The sequence below is a fragment of the Eulemur rufifrons genome, chromosome 16 (assembly GCF_041146395.1).
Source record: "Eulemur rufifrons isolate Redbay chromosome 16, OSU_ERuf_1, whole genome shotgun sequence".
In the NCBI taxonomy this organism is placed as follows: domain Eukaryota; kingdom Metazoa; phylum Chordata; class Mammalia; order Primates; family Lemuridae; genus Eulemur; species Eulemur rufifrons.
This window is the reverse complement of record NC_090998.1, coordinates 5,090,153-5,104,251: the sequence shown is the minus strand read 5'-3', so window position 1 is coordinate 5,104,251 and position 14,099 is coordinate 5,090,153. Positions and strand designations below refer to the sequence as shown.

Below are 14,099 nucleotides of genomic sequence, written 5' to 3'. Positions count from 1 at the left end.
TTTTAAGGTTTGAGAAAAACTACTCCAGCATTCAGTGTAAAATATTCATTTATTCATTCAACAAATATTTATTAAGAACCTTTTATGTGCCAGGTACTGTTCTATGTGCTAGAGATAGAACAGTAAACAAGATAGACAGAATCCCTATAGTCATGGCACATACACAGTAATCTCTTTAAAATAATCTACATAAATGAAAGAATGTCAGAGCCAAGAAGAAAATAGAACAAAATAACATGGAAGAGAATGAGTGAGGTGGGGGAAGTTCTACATTAGGTAGGATAGTCATGGAAGACCTATCTGAGGAGGTGACATTTGATCTGAGATGTGATTGATAAAAAGAAGTAAGCCATGTGAGAATCTTGGAGAAAAGCCCTCTAGGCCACAGCCCTGAGGTGGAAACAAGCTCTGCCTGTTTGAAGAACTGAACAAAAGCCTGTGTGGCTGGAGCATTAAAGAGAGAGGGTGAGACTAGATTTTGGAGAGAGGGGCAGGGTCCAGATCATCGAGGAGGAGTTTAGATTGTTTTGTAAATGCTGTAGTGTGAGCCTGATGAATGAGTTTAAGTAGGGGAATGATATAATATGATTTGTGTTTTAATTGACTGCAGCGAAGAAAGGATTTGTAGCTAGGCAAGAATGGGATCAAAGAGATCAGTTAAGAGAATATTACAAAAACCTGGGTGAAAGATGATGGTAACATGAACTAGGGTGACAGCAGTAAAGGTAGAATGCTCAGATTTGCGATATTCTGGGAATGGAACTGAAAATAGTTGGTGGTAGATTGGCTTGTGGATGGGAAAATAGGCATTGAAGCAAAGACACCAATTAAGGACAACCTCTGTATTTCTGTCCTGAGTAACTAGACAGAGATGGGTCCCATAAATTGAGATGAGAAAGAGCAGATTTAGGGCATGGAAAAATGTTATTACGTGTGTTAAATTTGACATTTTAAGCATTTACATCAAAATAAGGATGATTGGTACTCATTTTACTTACTATTTGGTGGTCACTTCATACCAGTTTATGAACCTATTGCAAAATTGGCTATTATCTTTTATGTTCATTACTTTCTTTCTAAGAATTAAGCAGCAATAATCATAGTCATTTCCTGAGCCCCATGAGTGTTCCTGATACGCCTCTACTAGTTCAACACATTGACCACCCACTGAAGTTACTTATAAAGCCCATCGATGAATGTGATTTATGCATGTGAAAATCTTGATTGTGTTTGTTGTTCACAGGAGAATTTTACATTACACGGCATTCTAATCTCTCAGAAATCCATGTTGCTTTCCATCTTTGTGTGGACGACAATGTGAAGTCAGGAAACATCACTGCTCGTGATCCTGCAATTATGGGACTCCGAAATATACTCAAAGTTTGCTGTACCCATGACATCACTACAATAAGCATTCCTCTCTTGCTGGTGCATGATATGTCAGAAGTAAGCAGATAAGAAATCCCATAATGTTATGAATATGTCAGCCCTCAATATTTTATAACAATCCACTTTAAATTTACATTTTAAAGGCACTTTTTTTTTTTAACTAATGGACCTTTACATCTCCTAACCTGGTTAATAGAATTGAGTGACATACGATACAAAACAGTGAATAATTGTTACCCACTTATGTTCGGAGGATTATAGCTTTGTTGTATAGTAGATAAACTAGAACATCAAAATAATTTTTAGCTTTGGATAAGGTATGTGCCCCTGCTCCTCCTCCTCCTCCCTGTCCTCTTCCATCTTCTCCTCCTTCCCCTCATCTTCCTCCCTCTTCTATTTTTGTCTTAAGTAGCATTAGGTTTCCTTTCACATATATATTTGGCTTAGGCTAACATTAAAATTAGTTTGCATTCTCTAGGTATGCATTAATAGGAAATGGAAACAGATACTAGATGACAGGAAAAGCTTGGTTTAACATTTTCTCAAGGCTCTTTGGGTCATACAAGTATTGTCCTCTGTAATTAAGGTTAGTATAATCATTTATCCATTTTGTTATGTACTGTAATTTAATTTTAAAATGTTCATTTCCATGACTGGTTTCCCTCCTGCTTTATTCCTTCACCCACATGAAAAATGGTTAGAGGGCCTAAGTCATAGAAATAATATGAAGATTAAAATTCAACTTCAAGTAGTGTGGAGGAACAGAGGAGCCTCAAACCAAATGGGCGCAGACAAGTCCTAGGAGAACCAGAGGTCAGCCTGGTACTGAAGGACCCGTATCTGCAACTCTGTGCCTGCTTGTTTTGAGGAGGTATTTTTTAAAAAGCAAAATTGCTGTCTGATAAGTGCAGATTGTGACTATCAGGAAGTTTGATCATTGATAATTAAAAGTTATTTATCAAAATAAAAGATTTGTGTAGATACTATATTTTAAATGGCAATGTAAAAGATTTTATGTTTTACTTTTTATACTAAGTCCCCACATAGACTCATTATATTATAAAAGACCACATTTTAAACTCAATATCCTATATAAACACAAAAATATAATTAATTCCATCTAAGACAGGATGATTTTAAATGATTTCCCACTTACAATCTAGTCTGGATTATTTTCACCAGGCACATCATTGTTGTGATTAAGAGAATTGTAGCACCATCTTATGAAAGCTGCATCAAACTTTGTAATTTTTCATTCCATTTGCTTCTGTAGCCTCAATTATACCTAGTATGGTATAGGGAGAGATCGACAAACATGTTTTTTTCCACTGCAGCTTTATAAAATTTTATTTCCATCAGGAATTTTTAGCTATTGTTAAGTTATCATCACTAACTAGTCCATCTATAAAAAGGTCTTCAGGGAGTAACAGAGAAAGTTTATGATGGAATCCTGCCACAAGGAAACATCCAAACATTCCTGCAGCTGGACTCCTGGTTAACCAGTTTATAAAAATGGTTATATGTAGGTGGGAAACAACCTCAAAAACAGTGTTTCCAAAAGTCACTAAGTTCGGATTTACTTCCAGACATCTGATACTACTAGCATTCCCTCTCCCACAATGTTACAAAAGTTACATGTTTTAAATTGGAACAGCCAGCTGCAGAACATTAAGTTTGTTTCCAAAGTGTCCAATATAATTCACAAAAGTATATTGAGCCATGATCCTCCCATTTGTTGTATTTAAACATCCATTCAGGTCAAGAAGTTTATTCTACGAACTCAGACAACACTACACAGGATATAGAGGTAATATTTATTTTAGCTTTGGTGCAAGGATCCCAGAGCATTTTCAAGTGTTATTTTCTTCCTCTAACAAATAGAATTGCTGGACACTCAGCACATTTTAGTGTGTGCAAGATAATGATGATATCTGAAACAATCCATGTCCTGTGATAGATAAAAGAGCTATAGAAATTAATTGCAGTTTAAAAAGAAAAGGAAAAAATAATCTATTTGCAAGAAGAAAAACATACTGATTTTATCTCAAATAGATTTTTCTGATCTGAAGATACTGTGGTATTGGAGCCAAGCTAACCTAATAGAAGCTGCAAACAAAGAATACTGAGTTCCTGACTTCTTTTTTATTTTTGCTATTACATTGTTAAATAATTTGGGGTTTAGAGGTTTTAGTTTTATAATTGCTGTTATTAATGAAGATTTTGTTTATTTTTAACTTTTTATTGGCGTGTAATATATATATAGAAAAGTACACATCAGTATACAGCTCAAATCTTCACTAACTGAACACCCATATAACCAATATCCAGACCATGGAACAGAACCTCACCAGCACTGCCAGCTACCCTCCTGCTCCCTTCTAGGCAGCTAATCCACACAGCCTCCATGAGGGTAAACACTATTTTCACCCTAAAAAGCACGGATTAGGTAGGCTTGTTTTTGTAGTTTGTCTTGTGTCTGGTTTCTTTTATTCAATATTGTGTTTGTGAGATCTATCCATATTATTATGTGTGGTTATGGATGGTTTATGCTTGCTGTTATATGTTATTCCGTTGTGTGATTAGATCACAATTATTTAGCCATTCTACTACTTAGGGACATTTGGGTAGTTTTTCCAGATTTTGATTATGAAGACTAGTATTGCTGTGAACATTGTAGTAGATACATTTTTGTATATCTGTTGGCAATATACTTCAGGATGGTCTCAGGGTATAAATATGTTTACCTCTGGTAGATAGAGCCAAATCGTTTTTCAAACTGGTTGCACCTACTCTGTTGTTTTTGAATATGAAAAATAAGAAACAAAGCCAGACTATTTCTTACCTTCTGATAATGGCTGTGAAACTGATTAATACCTCTCAGAGGCACTTACTTGAGAAGTAAGTAAAAATTTCAGAATCTTCTGCATTGGTGCATAAACTCAGAAAATAATTCTTATATCTAATTTCCAAGACATACAGTGAAGACTTAAAAGTACTTGGTAACTCTGCAGTTCAACCTTACCCTAATCAGAAGATTCAAGTTGAATAGCCATTAAATTTAGATAGGAAATATTATCTCAGTTACAATCAGAATCGAGATTTTAATTTCAATCTCACAGGTTTAGAATCTCTTCTGTGTACAGTGCCCACTTATCACCTAAAATGTAATGGTAGGGGCCCAATTTTTTGCCTCAGTTACAAAGTCTAGTGCTTCACATGATCCATCCAGCTTCTTCAACGGACTTCTTTAGCAGTGCTTTCTCACGGGCTTTTCACTAAGATTTAGTCACTTTGGTATTACTTAGAACTCATGATCAAACTTTATATACTGTTACCTGACCTGCTATGTTGTATATCCCATCTATGGCATAATGTATACTAAGACTTACTTCCAGAAGTGAGCTTCTGTGAAACTGCTGGCCACATCCCACAGTGACATTCAGTAAGTCGACAATGTCTTCTCATGACCTTATTGACTTCTAAAGCTTACAGTTTACCATTTCTAAGTACCCAAAGCCATTCTTTTTAGGTACTGGATTTAATCAGAGACAAAATGACAAGATAAAAAAGCTGGTAAGCATCTACCTTAATCTTGGGATGGAGTCTCTATGGAGGCATCTGGAAGATTCTAAAACAGATCAGATGTGTGTGTGTGTGTGTGTGTGTGTGCGCGCGCGCATGCGCTATCTAACATTTCCTGTCAGATTTATATGCTAAGCAGCATTAAGTTAAAGTAAACTGAGTATGAGAGTTTATATCATCTGAAAATTAAATTGATTTTTAGAATATGTCTGTCATTTCAAATATGATATATGCTGGGATCCTGCCATAAGTTGCTATTTTGGTATTTTCTCTAACTAGCATTGATGAAACTTTGTCATTAATTCACATCATTCTGAAAGAGTGTGAAATTCTCAGTTTATCTCATAGATATTTGCTTTAGAACCACAGATATGCAAAAAGCAAGAAAGCAAAGCATTAATGGATAAAATGTGATGATCTCTGGACAAGTGCAACAATGAAAGGACTTGACTGTTTTTTTCCTTACCTACTTTTAGCCGTAGCATTAGAACCATCCCTATTCTAACTTGTGCTGTGGTCAGTCATTATCACCATCACTTGATTTTAACGCATTGCAATAATGTATATACTGTATCCTGTTGTTCAGGGCTACTCTTCAAAAGCTCTGTGCTTACAGTTCACATTAGTTGTCCTCCTGTGACTGACGGTGCTTAGACTTGACCTTAGCCTGAAATAATTCAAAGGCTAATAACAGATGTCAATAAATTATAGACTATAAGACAAGTTACTGTCACAAAATGTTGTATATAAAAATGAGTGCTTCCCTAAAATAATATAAATAGTGCTAATTCCTTGGTTCTGATTATCATTATTACCATGGCATTTCAAAAAGTAATATATTTTAGAGTAATATTTTAAGGCAATGCAAGGAGTTATTTGTTTTTATTCGTACACATGATTCTTGAATAAAATGTTTAACATAAGTGAAAGATAAGTAGGCCTTTAAGAAAATGAGATACCATGAATGAGAACCAGCAAAAACAACCAAACATAAAAACAGATACACAAAAACTCTTGAGGCACTGGAATCATGAGACAAAAACCATACAATAATTGATTGCTGTGTTTAAAGAACTGAAGACAAGCTTTCAATGTCTTCAGGTAATAAGATACTATGAAAAATGACCTAGCAACTACAAAATATTGCTGAGAGACATTTTAAAAGACCTAAATAAATGAAAATATATACTGTGTTCATGGATTAGAAGAGTCAGTATTGTTATCAGTTCTAAAATTGATCTATAGATTTAAATCCCAATCAGAATCCTTCTAAGGCAATTTTGAAGGTATTAATAAGCTAATTCTAAAATTTATATGGAAATACATAGGACCTAAAACAGCCAAAACAATTTTGAAAAAGAACAAAGTTGAAGAATTTACACCAACTAATTTCAAGACCTGCTATAAAGCTACAGTAGTCAATAAAATGTGATATTGGCAAAAGAATAGACTGTGGATTAAAAGAACAGAATAGAGAATCCATAAACAAATCCATACGTATATTGTCATTAGATTTCCGCAAAGATGCCAAGGCAAATCAATGAGGGAAAAGGCAGTTGTTTTAACCAGTAGTGCTAAAACAATTAGATATTCATATAGAAAAAAATAGCTTTAACCCTTACATTATATCGTATATAAAAATGAACTTAAAATGGATCAGAGACCTAAACAAAACAGTTAATACTATAAAGCTTCTAGAAGAAAACATAAAAGAAAATCTTGATGACATTAGGTTAAGCAGGTTAAGATTTGTTAGGACACAAAAGAATAAGCCATAAAAGGAAAACTTAATAAGTTGTACTTCATCAAAATTCAAAGCCTTTGCTCTCATCAAAAGACACTATTAAGAAAATAAAAATGCAAGACTTAGGCTGTCTCATGACCTTGAGCAATTCACTGTACCTCTCTGAGCATCTTTTTCTAATTTATAAAGATTATTTTACATGAGATAAAAATGATATATGTTATAAAGTTCCATGTAAACATAGACATTATTATTATAGTTTTCAGAGCTGTCAGCATTTCCTCAAAGCTGTAGACATTTCTTAGTCACCTTGTTCTTTTTGTACATCATTTTTTTTTAAGTAGGGAGAACAAGTCAAAAAACCAAACACTTGTCCTTCTGTGCATGTGTGTATTCCCATAAGGCACTGGGGCTCTTTCGTAACAGCCTTTACAGTTACAAAGAAATATTCTTCCTTTTTGGGAACTCTGAAGCTGAGAAGTGTTATAAACATAATTTAAAGTTAAATATCAGAAAATTCTAGTCACTTTTAAAAGCTTCCAGGACCTTAGAAAAGAGGATTTTTTACTTTTTAGCCCACTAAACAACTAGACATCTACCTTTTATTTATCAATCTTAAAGTATCTGGGACACAAATTTAAAAAGTAGTTTTCTATCAAACCCTATTTCTGGCTACAAAAAATAAAAGCCGCATTCTTTAAATTCATTCAACCTATGTTTTTGAGCATCTGTATGCTCAGTATTATAGAAGGCATTGTAAAAGTAATAAAATTGAATAAAAAGTGATTTCGCCCTTCAGAGAGCACACAACTTAATTAAGAAGAGAAAGCATAAATCCCGTCCTTCTGCCTATTCCTCTGCCTCCAAAAAAGACAGGATAAAATGTGATTTTTGAGGTAAAAGAACAACAGAGTACTCTGGGAGTTCAGAGGATAGAGACATCATTCGTAGCTGAGGGAACAGGACGTGCTTTATGGAGGAGCTGGCAGTTAAGCTACACATTGAAGAATGAAGATAAGGTTTCAATAGATGGAATTAATGGGAAGGGCATTCTAGGCAGAAGAAACAGATTGAGGAAAAAATGGGGAGCGGTGGGTGACAGGCATTGCAGATCATGTTCAGGCAGAGGTGAGCAGATATGCTTGAAAGAAACCTTCAGCCAAAGCTAAAGTAGCTTTGGCTGTAAATAGCCTTAAATATTAAAAGAAAGGTTTATGTATTATATATGTGAGATGGTAGAAAGCAATTGTAAGTTTTTTGAACAGGAGTATCATGTGATCAGAAATGTACTTAAGATAAATTAGCCAAATCAGTGGTTTGGAAGGGAAATATTAGAGTCCAGGAAACTGGATAAGAAGCATAGCAGTAACTAGGCATGAGATCACAAAGACCATCAGAGAAAGGTGAAGAACTGGGATATTTGATGACACATCAGCCCAGGGCGGGGTGGGGAGGAGTCTCATGAAGAAGGGGAGTGGTCACTAAAGCAAATTACACCAGTAAGGTCCATTAGAATAAGACTGAGAAAACGTTTGGTAATTAATAATCATTAATGATCTCACAGAATTTTCAGTAGGGCGAAAGAATGAATAGTCGATACGGAAGACATTATTTGCCTTTTCATTCTTGTTCTTGCACAAGTGTCAGATTGAATGCAGAGGCAGATATGAGAATTCAGATGTCTTCTATTTAGTCAGGCATTAATGAAATTTGAAAAAATGTAAAATATTACTACTCTTATCACTAAAATTTTTTGTTTTGAAAAATATGGCTATTTTTCATGAAAAATGTTATTTATGTTAACATATAATAGATTTATCATTGTTTTTAAATGAAATTAATATTAAAATTTTTCTCAGTTTTAATTTTTTAAATAATTTCTAATGTAATAAATATCATGAGATATAATTCACATAAACAAAAGCTCATTGGAGTCCTCAGTAATTTTTTTATTACTTATTTATTTATTTATTTAAGAGATGGGATCTTGCTACGTTGCACTGACTGGAGTTAAACTCCTGAGCTTGAGTGATCCACCTGCCTCAGCCTCCCAAGTATTTGTGACTATAGGCATGCACCACTGTGCTCAGCTTTCTCAGTAATTTTTAAGAGTGTAAAAGATCCTGAGATCCAGAAAGTTTGAAAATCACAATAATGAAATAATAAACATGTTTTATAATTATGAAGACTTGCAAGATGGGAAAATAATTCCAATGACAGTGAAAAGAAATAGAATTTAAAGTATGCGCAAACCCACTAATCATAGTATGGATAATTATAAATGTATTGGTTAAAGTCTCACACTGGTACGTGTGCACATTTGGCCAAAGATTAGAAAGGAACATAGAAAAATGAATACATTTGGTTTGCTAGGTAACTGGGATGGGATATTTATTTCCATTACTTTTGCAATAACATGTTTTGCAGTAAAAACATTTATTTTACTGCTTATCTTATGCAAATATTATACAGTTTAATAGAATTATTTATGCTAACATTGACAGTAGTAGGTGAAGTTCCTACATCACTTATATTTGTCTTTAGAATTAATTATCTAGGAAGTTTTAAGGATATGTTTATTTTTTAAATTATATTTACTAGGCTACTTAAATTAGTTTGTGTTCCACAAATACAGTCTAACAGCTGGAGGAAGTTGAATGCCTAAAAACCAAAGGAAATCCAGTTAGGATTAGGAAATAATTGTCTGAATCTGTTCACAGCATGGATAGTCAACATTATAGATAAATAAAGATCTGACTTTATTTATTATACAAATTTCTGTTAAACGCATATGATTTGTTTGGTTCTGTTTTTAGGAAATGACTATACCCTGGTGCTTAAGGAGAGCAGAACTTGTGTTTAAGTGTGTCAAAGGTGAGGATGGTCTCATATTTAACAACAACCATATATATTTCCTTCCAAATATTGAAAGTAGAGCAACCCTGAAAACAAAAATGTGAAAGTTACCCTTGTCATCTGATGCCTCAATTAAATAGTTTAACAATCAAAAATTTCATAGCAGGCTTTTTTATTTATCTTTTTCCAGTCACTAAATAAACAAATCTCCAGCCCTTCTGGAATACAAGGCTATTTGAATATTATTTATAATTTTTTCTGATGCTAGCTTGCTCTCTATTGCCCTTTATTCTCCTAATAAGAAAAAAGATAGAGCCACATATTTAATTAACATTTAATAACCTGTTTGAGCTTAATTGTATGGAGATTAGATTTGACTTAAGAAATCATAAGTAAGAGTATGTTGACAAAACTATTTGAAACCTCTCTGGCATGGTGAATTAGGGATTGTAGAAGTTTATCTGTCCTTCAGGCTTAGCCTTCCCTACAGGCAAATGGCTACCTAAAATGTCTAGACATGAAGCTCCACAATGAAAATTCAGTTTATTTCAGTAAATGATTAGAAAGTTTGAAGGCTGAAACTCATAATGCAGCAAAATCTATTGTTCTTTCTTAGGTTTCATGATGGAAATGGCTTCGTGGGATGGAGGAATTTCTAGGACAGTGCAATTTCTGGTACCTCAGGTGTGTTATCTGAATAGATCTCACCCCAATTTAATCACTTTTATTATATTTCTCACAGATTTAGCTAGGCACACAGGCCTGAACCCCTAAATGTAACATAAAATGTTAACAGCTGTTTTATAAGAGAAGTGTTTGGATGCCATAAAGGCCCTTCACTTAATCTGTTGTCAAAGATGGCAGCACCTACCACTCAAGAGATCTTTTATTTAACTGCAAAATGAAACTTGACTCATCTTTCCTTTGTTTTTCTCCACATTTATATTCTATAGATTATGAAGGCTTCATAAATAAGGGCATTAGCAGAGAATGAGTCTGTATTCTATAAAGATCTTAGCAAAATTAGTGGTATTTTGTTACTGGTGACACTAATGTTATCTAGGGGTTTGTCTAGTAATCAAACTTACTGTTTCACAGAAGCAGCATAAGTTCTCAGAAGATGGAACCAGAAAAACAGCCCTTGTCCATAGCGATACAGTTAAATCAGTCCTGAAAGATAATTTTCACATATTGCACTCCGTATCTAGTACTAAGTCCGTATTTTAAAGTACTTTAAAAAAATTTTTTAAATGATGATTTAACAAGTGCACACTTTTGTTTTCACCCCTTACAGAGTATTTCTGAAGAAATGTTTTATCAACTTAGTAACATGCTCCCCCAAATCTTCCGAGTATCATCCACACTCACTCTGACATCCAAGCACTAAAGCCTTATAGATTGACGTGCTGGCAGAAGAGGATTGTTAAACTCTCCAGGAACTTGAGCTATGCTGGGATTCTGTCAAGCAGAAGATGCCCAGAAAGAGAGCCTACAACTGAAGCCACAAATCAAATCATGATATATGTCTGTTAAACATTCCGAAAATTTATACAGTGCACAGACTAATGGTTAGCCCCTAACTTAAACATTTATTCTTAAAGTCTGTTTATGAAAGACTCTCTCTTTTTTTCCTATTATGTCCTACCTGTGAATATTAGTAAGTTAAAACTTTCTGTTTATCACACATGGACGCTTGCTTTAGGTTCAATATATTTTCATGGAGACGTTTGATTTTTCCAAAAGGCTTGAATCATATCAGGTGCTGGCCTTAATTAAATATACAAATAAAATCTTCCTTCTACTTTGTTTAGCAAACCAAAATTTAAAATGACTGAAATACACGCTATAAGTATGAATTTCTTGTGAAAATCTTTTTTGTGGAAACAAGTGTGCTTATTTTAAATTCTCCTGTTTCAAACCCCTGCTTTTAATCTACTGTTTCTAAGGTGGTATAAGTTAGTCAGAGGCGGCTTTGGATTCTTTACCTCTGTCTCATCTTCCCTCTGTGACCTTGCCCTTGTCTATTAATAACATTTCATAGGCTGGGAAAACAGCGTTCTTTTTTGCAAGCCTTACATAAAGTTAGTCTAAACCAGGACCTGGCAGTATTTTAGTGCTTATCAACATTGTTACCATCAGACAATGAGCATCATTTTTGTTTCTCTGTTCTTCCTGCGTTCTCAGCTTCCTTAACTATTCTTCTACCCCTTGCTTTTCTTTGCTGATAACTATGTCCCCATTTCTGTCTCTGCTTTCTTTCCCCTCCTTTTCCATTGTCCTTTTTATGATAGTACTTTCTCAGATGCTCCATACCACTTATGTATCCCATCTATAACTTTATTTGCTATGAGTAGTGACTACATTAAACAAAGGCTCTTTAAAAAGCAAGTTTCATCAAATCCAAATTATATGGTCTTTGTAACTGGACAATGGAATGAAATGTAGGGCCTTGGGTGTCATAATAAGATGGTATATCTTGATCATAAGAAACAAAAAGCACTCTATTAGCATGCCTAAATGTAGTAACTATTATAGAAACTCTACTGGAGTTCAAAATGCTTTCCCATAACAGAACGTTACTCAAGGAAAAACTGTGTTTTAGTAACAATACTAAGAACACCCACTCCAGCAGAATGTCCACGAGGCTCTAAAACTTTCCACATTCCTCATCAGCGAGCCTCGTGATTCCACTAAGAAGGTAGGTGTTTTGCCCTTATAGCCTATACCTTGGAGAAATCGTCTTCCAGGCAACGATGTTGTCATTGAGACTGATTCTAATGCAAAACAGGGTAGACAGGCAGAAGCCAGGGCTGTGGTAGATCAGCGCCAGAGACTATTTTAGTCATAAACTGACAGGACAAGTTGGAGGTGGGCAGAGTGGGTCAGTAAAAGGCATTCAAAAACAGGAATGAGAATCCATAGAATTCTGTAACTAATCTAAGGGTACAGCCAACAACTTGAAGGGTACAACCAAGTGTCAGGGTCTAGGAGCACAGTGTCATTCACAGAAGTTTGGTGAATGTTGCTGCTCAAACCTTCCTTTGGCACCTCATGGCCATTTTATTAAGCTACTTATAAACTGGTGGCTTTCACATGAAGGCAATTTAAAGGTACTATTTGGCCTATGAAATCAAGATAAATTTATTGAATAGCCATTTTTTTCACGTGATACTGTATTATAAGATATACAGAAACAGTAAGATCGGAAAAATCATGCTTATGATGTTACATTACCACTGAGGAAACACACCAAACACCAAGCAGATAACAAATGTATAATTTGAAATACTAATTGTATGATGAATTTAAATGGTGTGGATTTTAGTGATGCAGTAATTGAGGAAGTGGAGTTTTGTATTTGAACAAGGAAGGATGAGATTATGATCTTTTTCTTAGTGGAGGGCTTCTTAAAGGGGAATGATTTCAAGCACTTTAGGAGTGATGTGGAAAAAGTGCCTTAGCAGGCTGAGAAAGAGCATTCTAGGTGCTGTTGGCAGTGCGTACCTGCGGGTTCTGCGTCTGCAGCTTCAAACAACTGCAGATTGAAAATAATTTGGAGAAAACAATAAAAATAACAATGCAGCAATAAAATATAATACAAATTTTAAAAATACAATATAACAACTATTGGCTGGGAGGGTTGGCTCACACCTCTAATCCCAGCACTTTGGGAGGCCAAGGCAGGAGGATTGCTTGAGGCCAGGAGTTCAAGACCAGCCTGAGCAACATAGTGAGACCTTGTCTATAAAAAACCCCAACAACCTACTTACATAGTATTTACATTGTATTAGGTATTATAAGTAATCTAGAGATGATTTAAACTATATGGGAAAATATATGTAGGTTATATGCAAATTCTGTGCCATTTTACATAAACGACTTGAGAATCCATGGATTTTTGCTATCTGTAGGGTGTCTGGAACCAATTCCCCACTGAGACCGAGGGATGACTGTATAAGGTTCAGATAGGAGAAGAAACAGAATGGTGGCAGTGGAGTCAATACCATTTACAATAGCTACAAAGAAAATAAAATACCTAGGAACATACTTAACCAACGAGGTGAAAGATCTCTACAAGGAGAACTATAAAGCACTGATGAAAGAAATTGCAGATGACACAAACAAATAGAAAAACATCCCTTGCTCATGGATTGGAAGGATCCACATTGTTAAAATGTCCTGACTGTGCAAAGTGATTTACAGATTCAATGCAATTCCCATCAAAATACCAATGTCTTGTTTAACACACCTGGAAAAAAAAAATCGTAAGCTTCATTTGGAACCAAAAAAGACCCCAAATAGCCAAAGCAATCCTAAGCAAAAAAACAAATCTGGAGGCATCACAATTACCTGACTTCAAATTATACTACAAAGCTACAGTAACCAGAACAGCATGGTGCTGATATAAAAGTAGAGACATTGACCAATGGAACAGAATAAAGAACCCAGAATTAAAACAATATAGCTATGACCAACTGATGTTTGAGAAAGCAGACAACATACACTGGGGAAAGGAAGACCCATTCGA

At 34.8% G+C, this 14,099-nt stretch overlaps 1 protein-coding gene across 1 annotated transcript in view; it reads left to right on the top strand.

The window, feature by feature from the left end:
- Positions 1-11,337, top strand: part of FERRY3 (FERRY endosomal RAB5 effector complex subunit 3) — a 35,780-nt gene extending 24,443 nt beyond the window's left edge. Inside the window, exons 11-14 of the mRNA XM_069490214.1 lie at positions 1,244-1,446; positions 9,532-9,589; positions 10,188-10,255; positions 10,866-11,337. Of these exons, the coding sequence (XP_069346315.1) occupies positions 1,244-1,446; positions 9,532-9,589; positions 10,188-10,255; positions 10,866-10,958 (422 nt within the window). The 3' untranslated portion in view covers positions 10,959-11,337. The remainder of the gene's footprint in view (positions 1-1,243; positions 1,447-9,531; positions 9,590-10,187; positions 10,256-10,865) is intronic.
- The last annotated feature ends 2,762 nt before the right edge of the window (positions 11,338-14,099 follow it).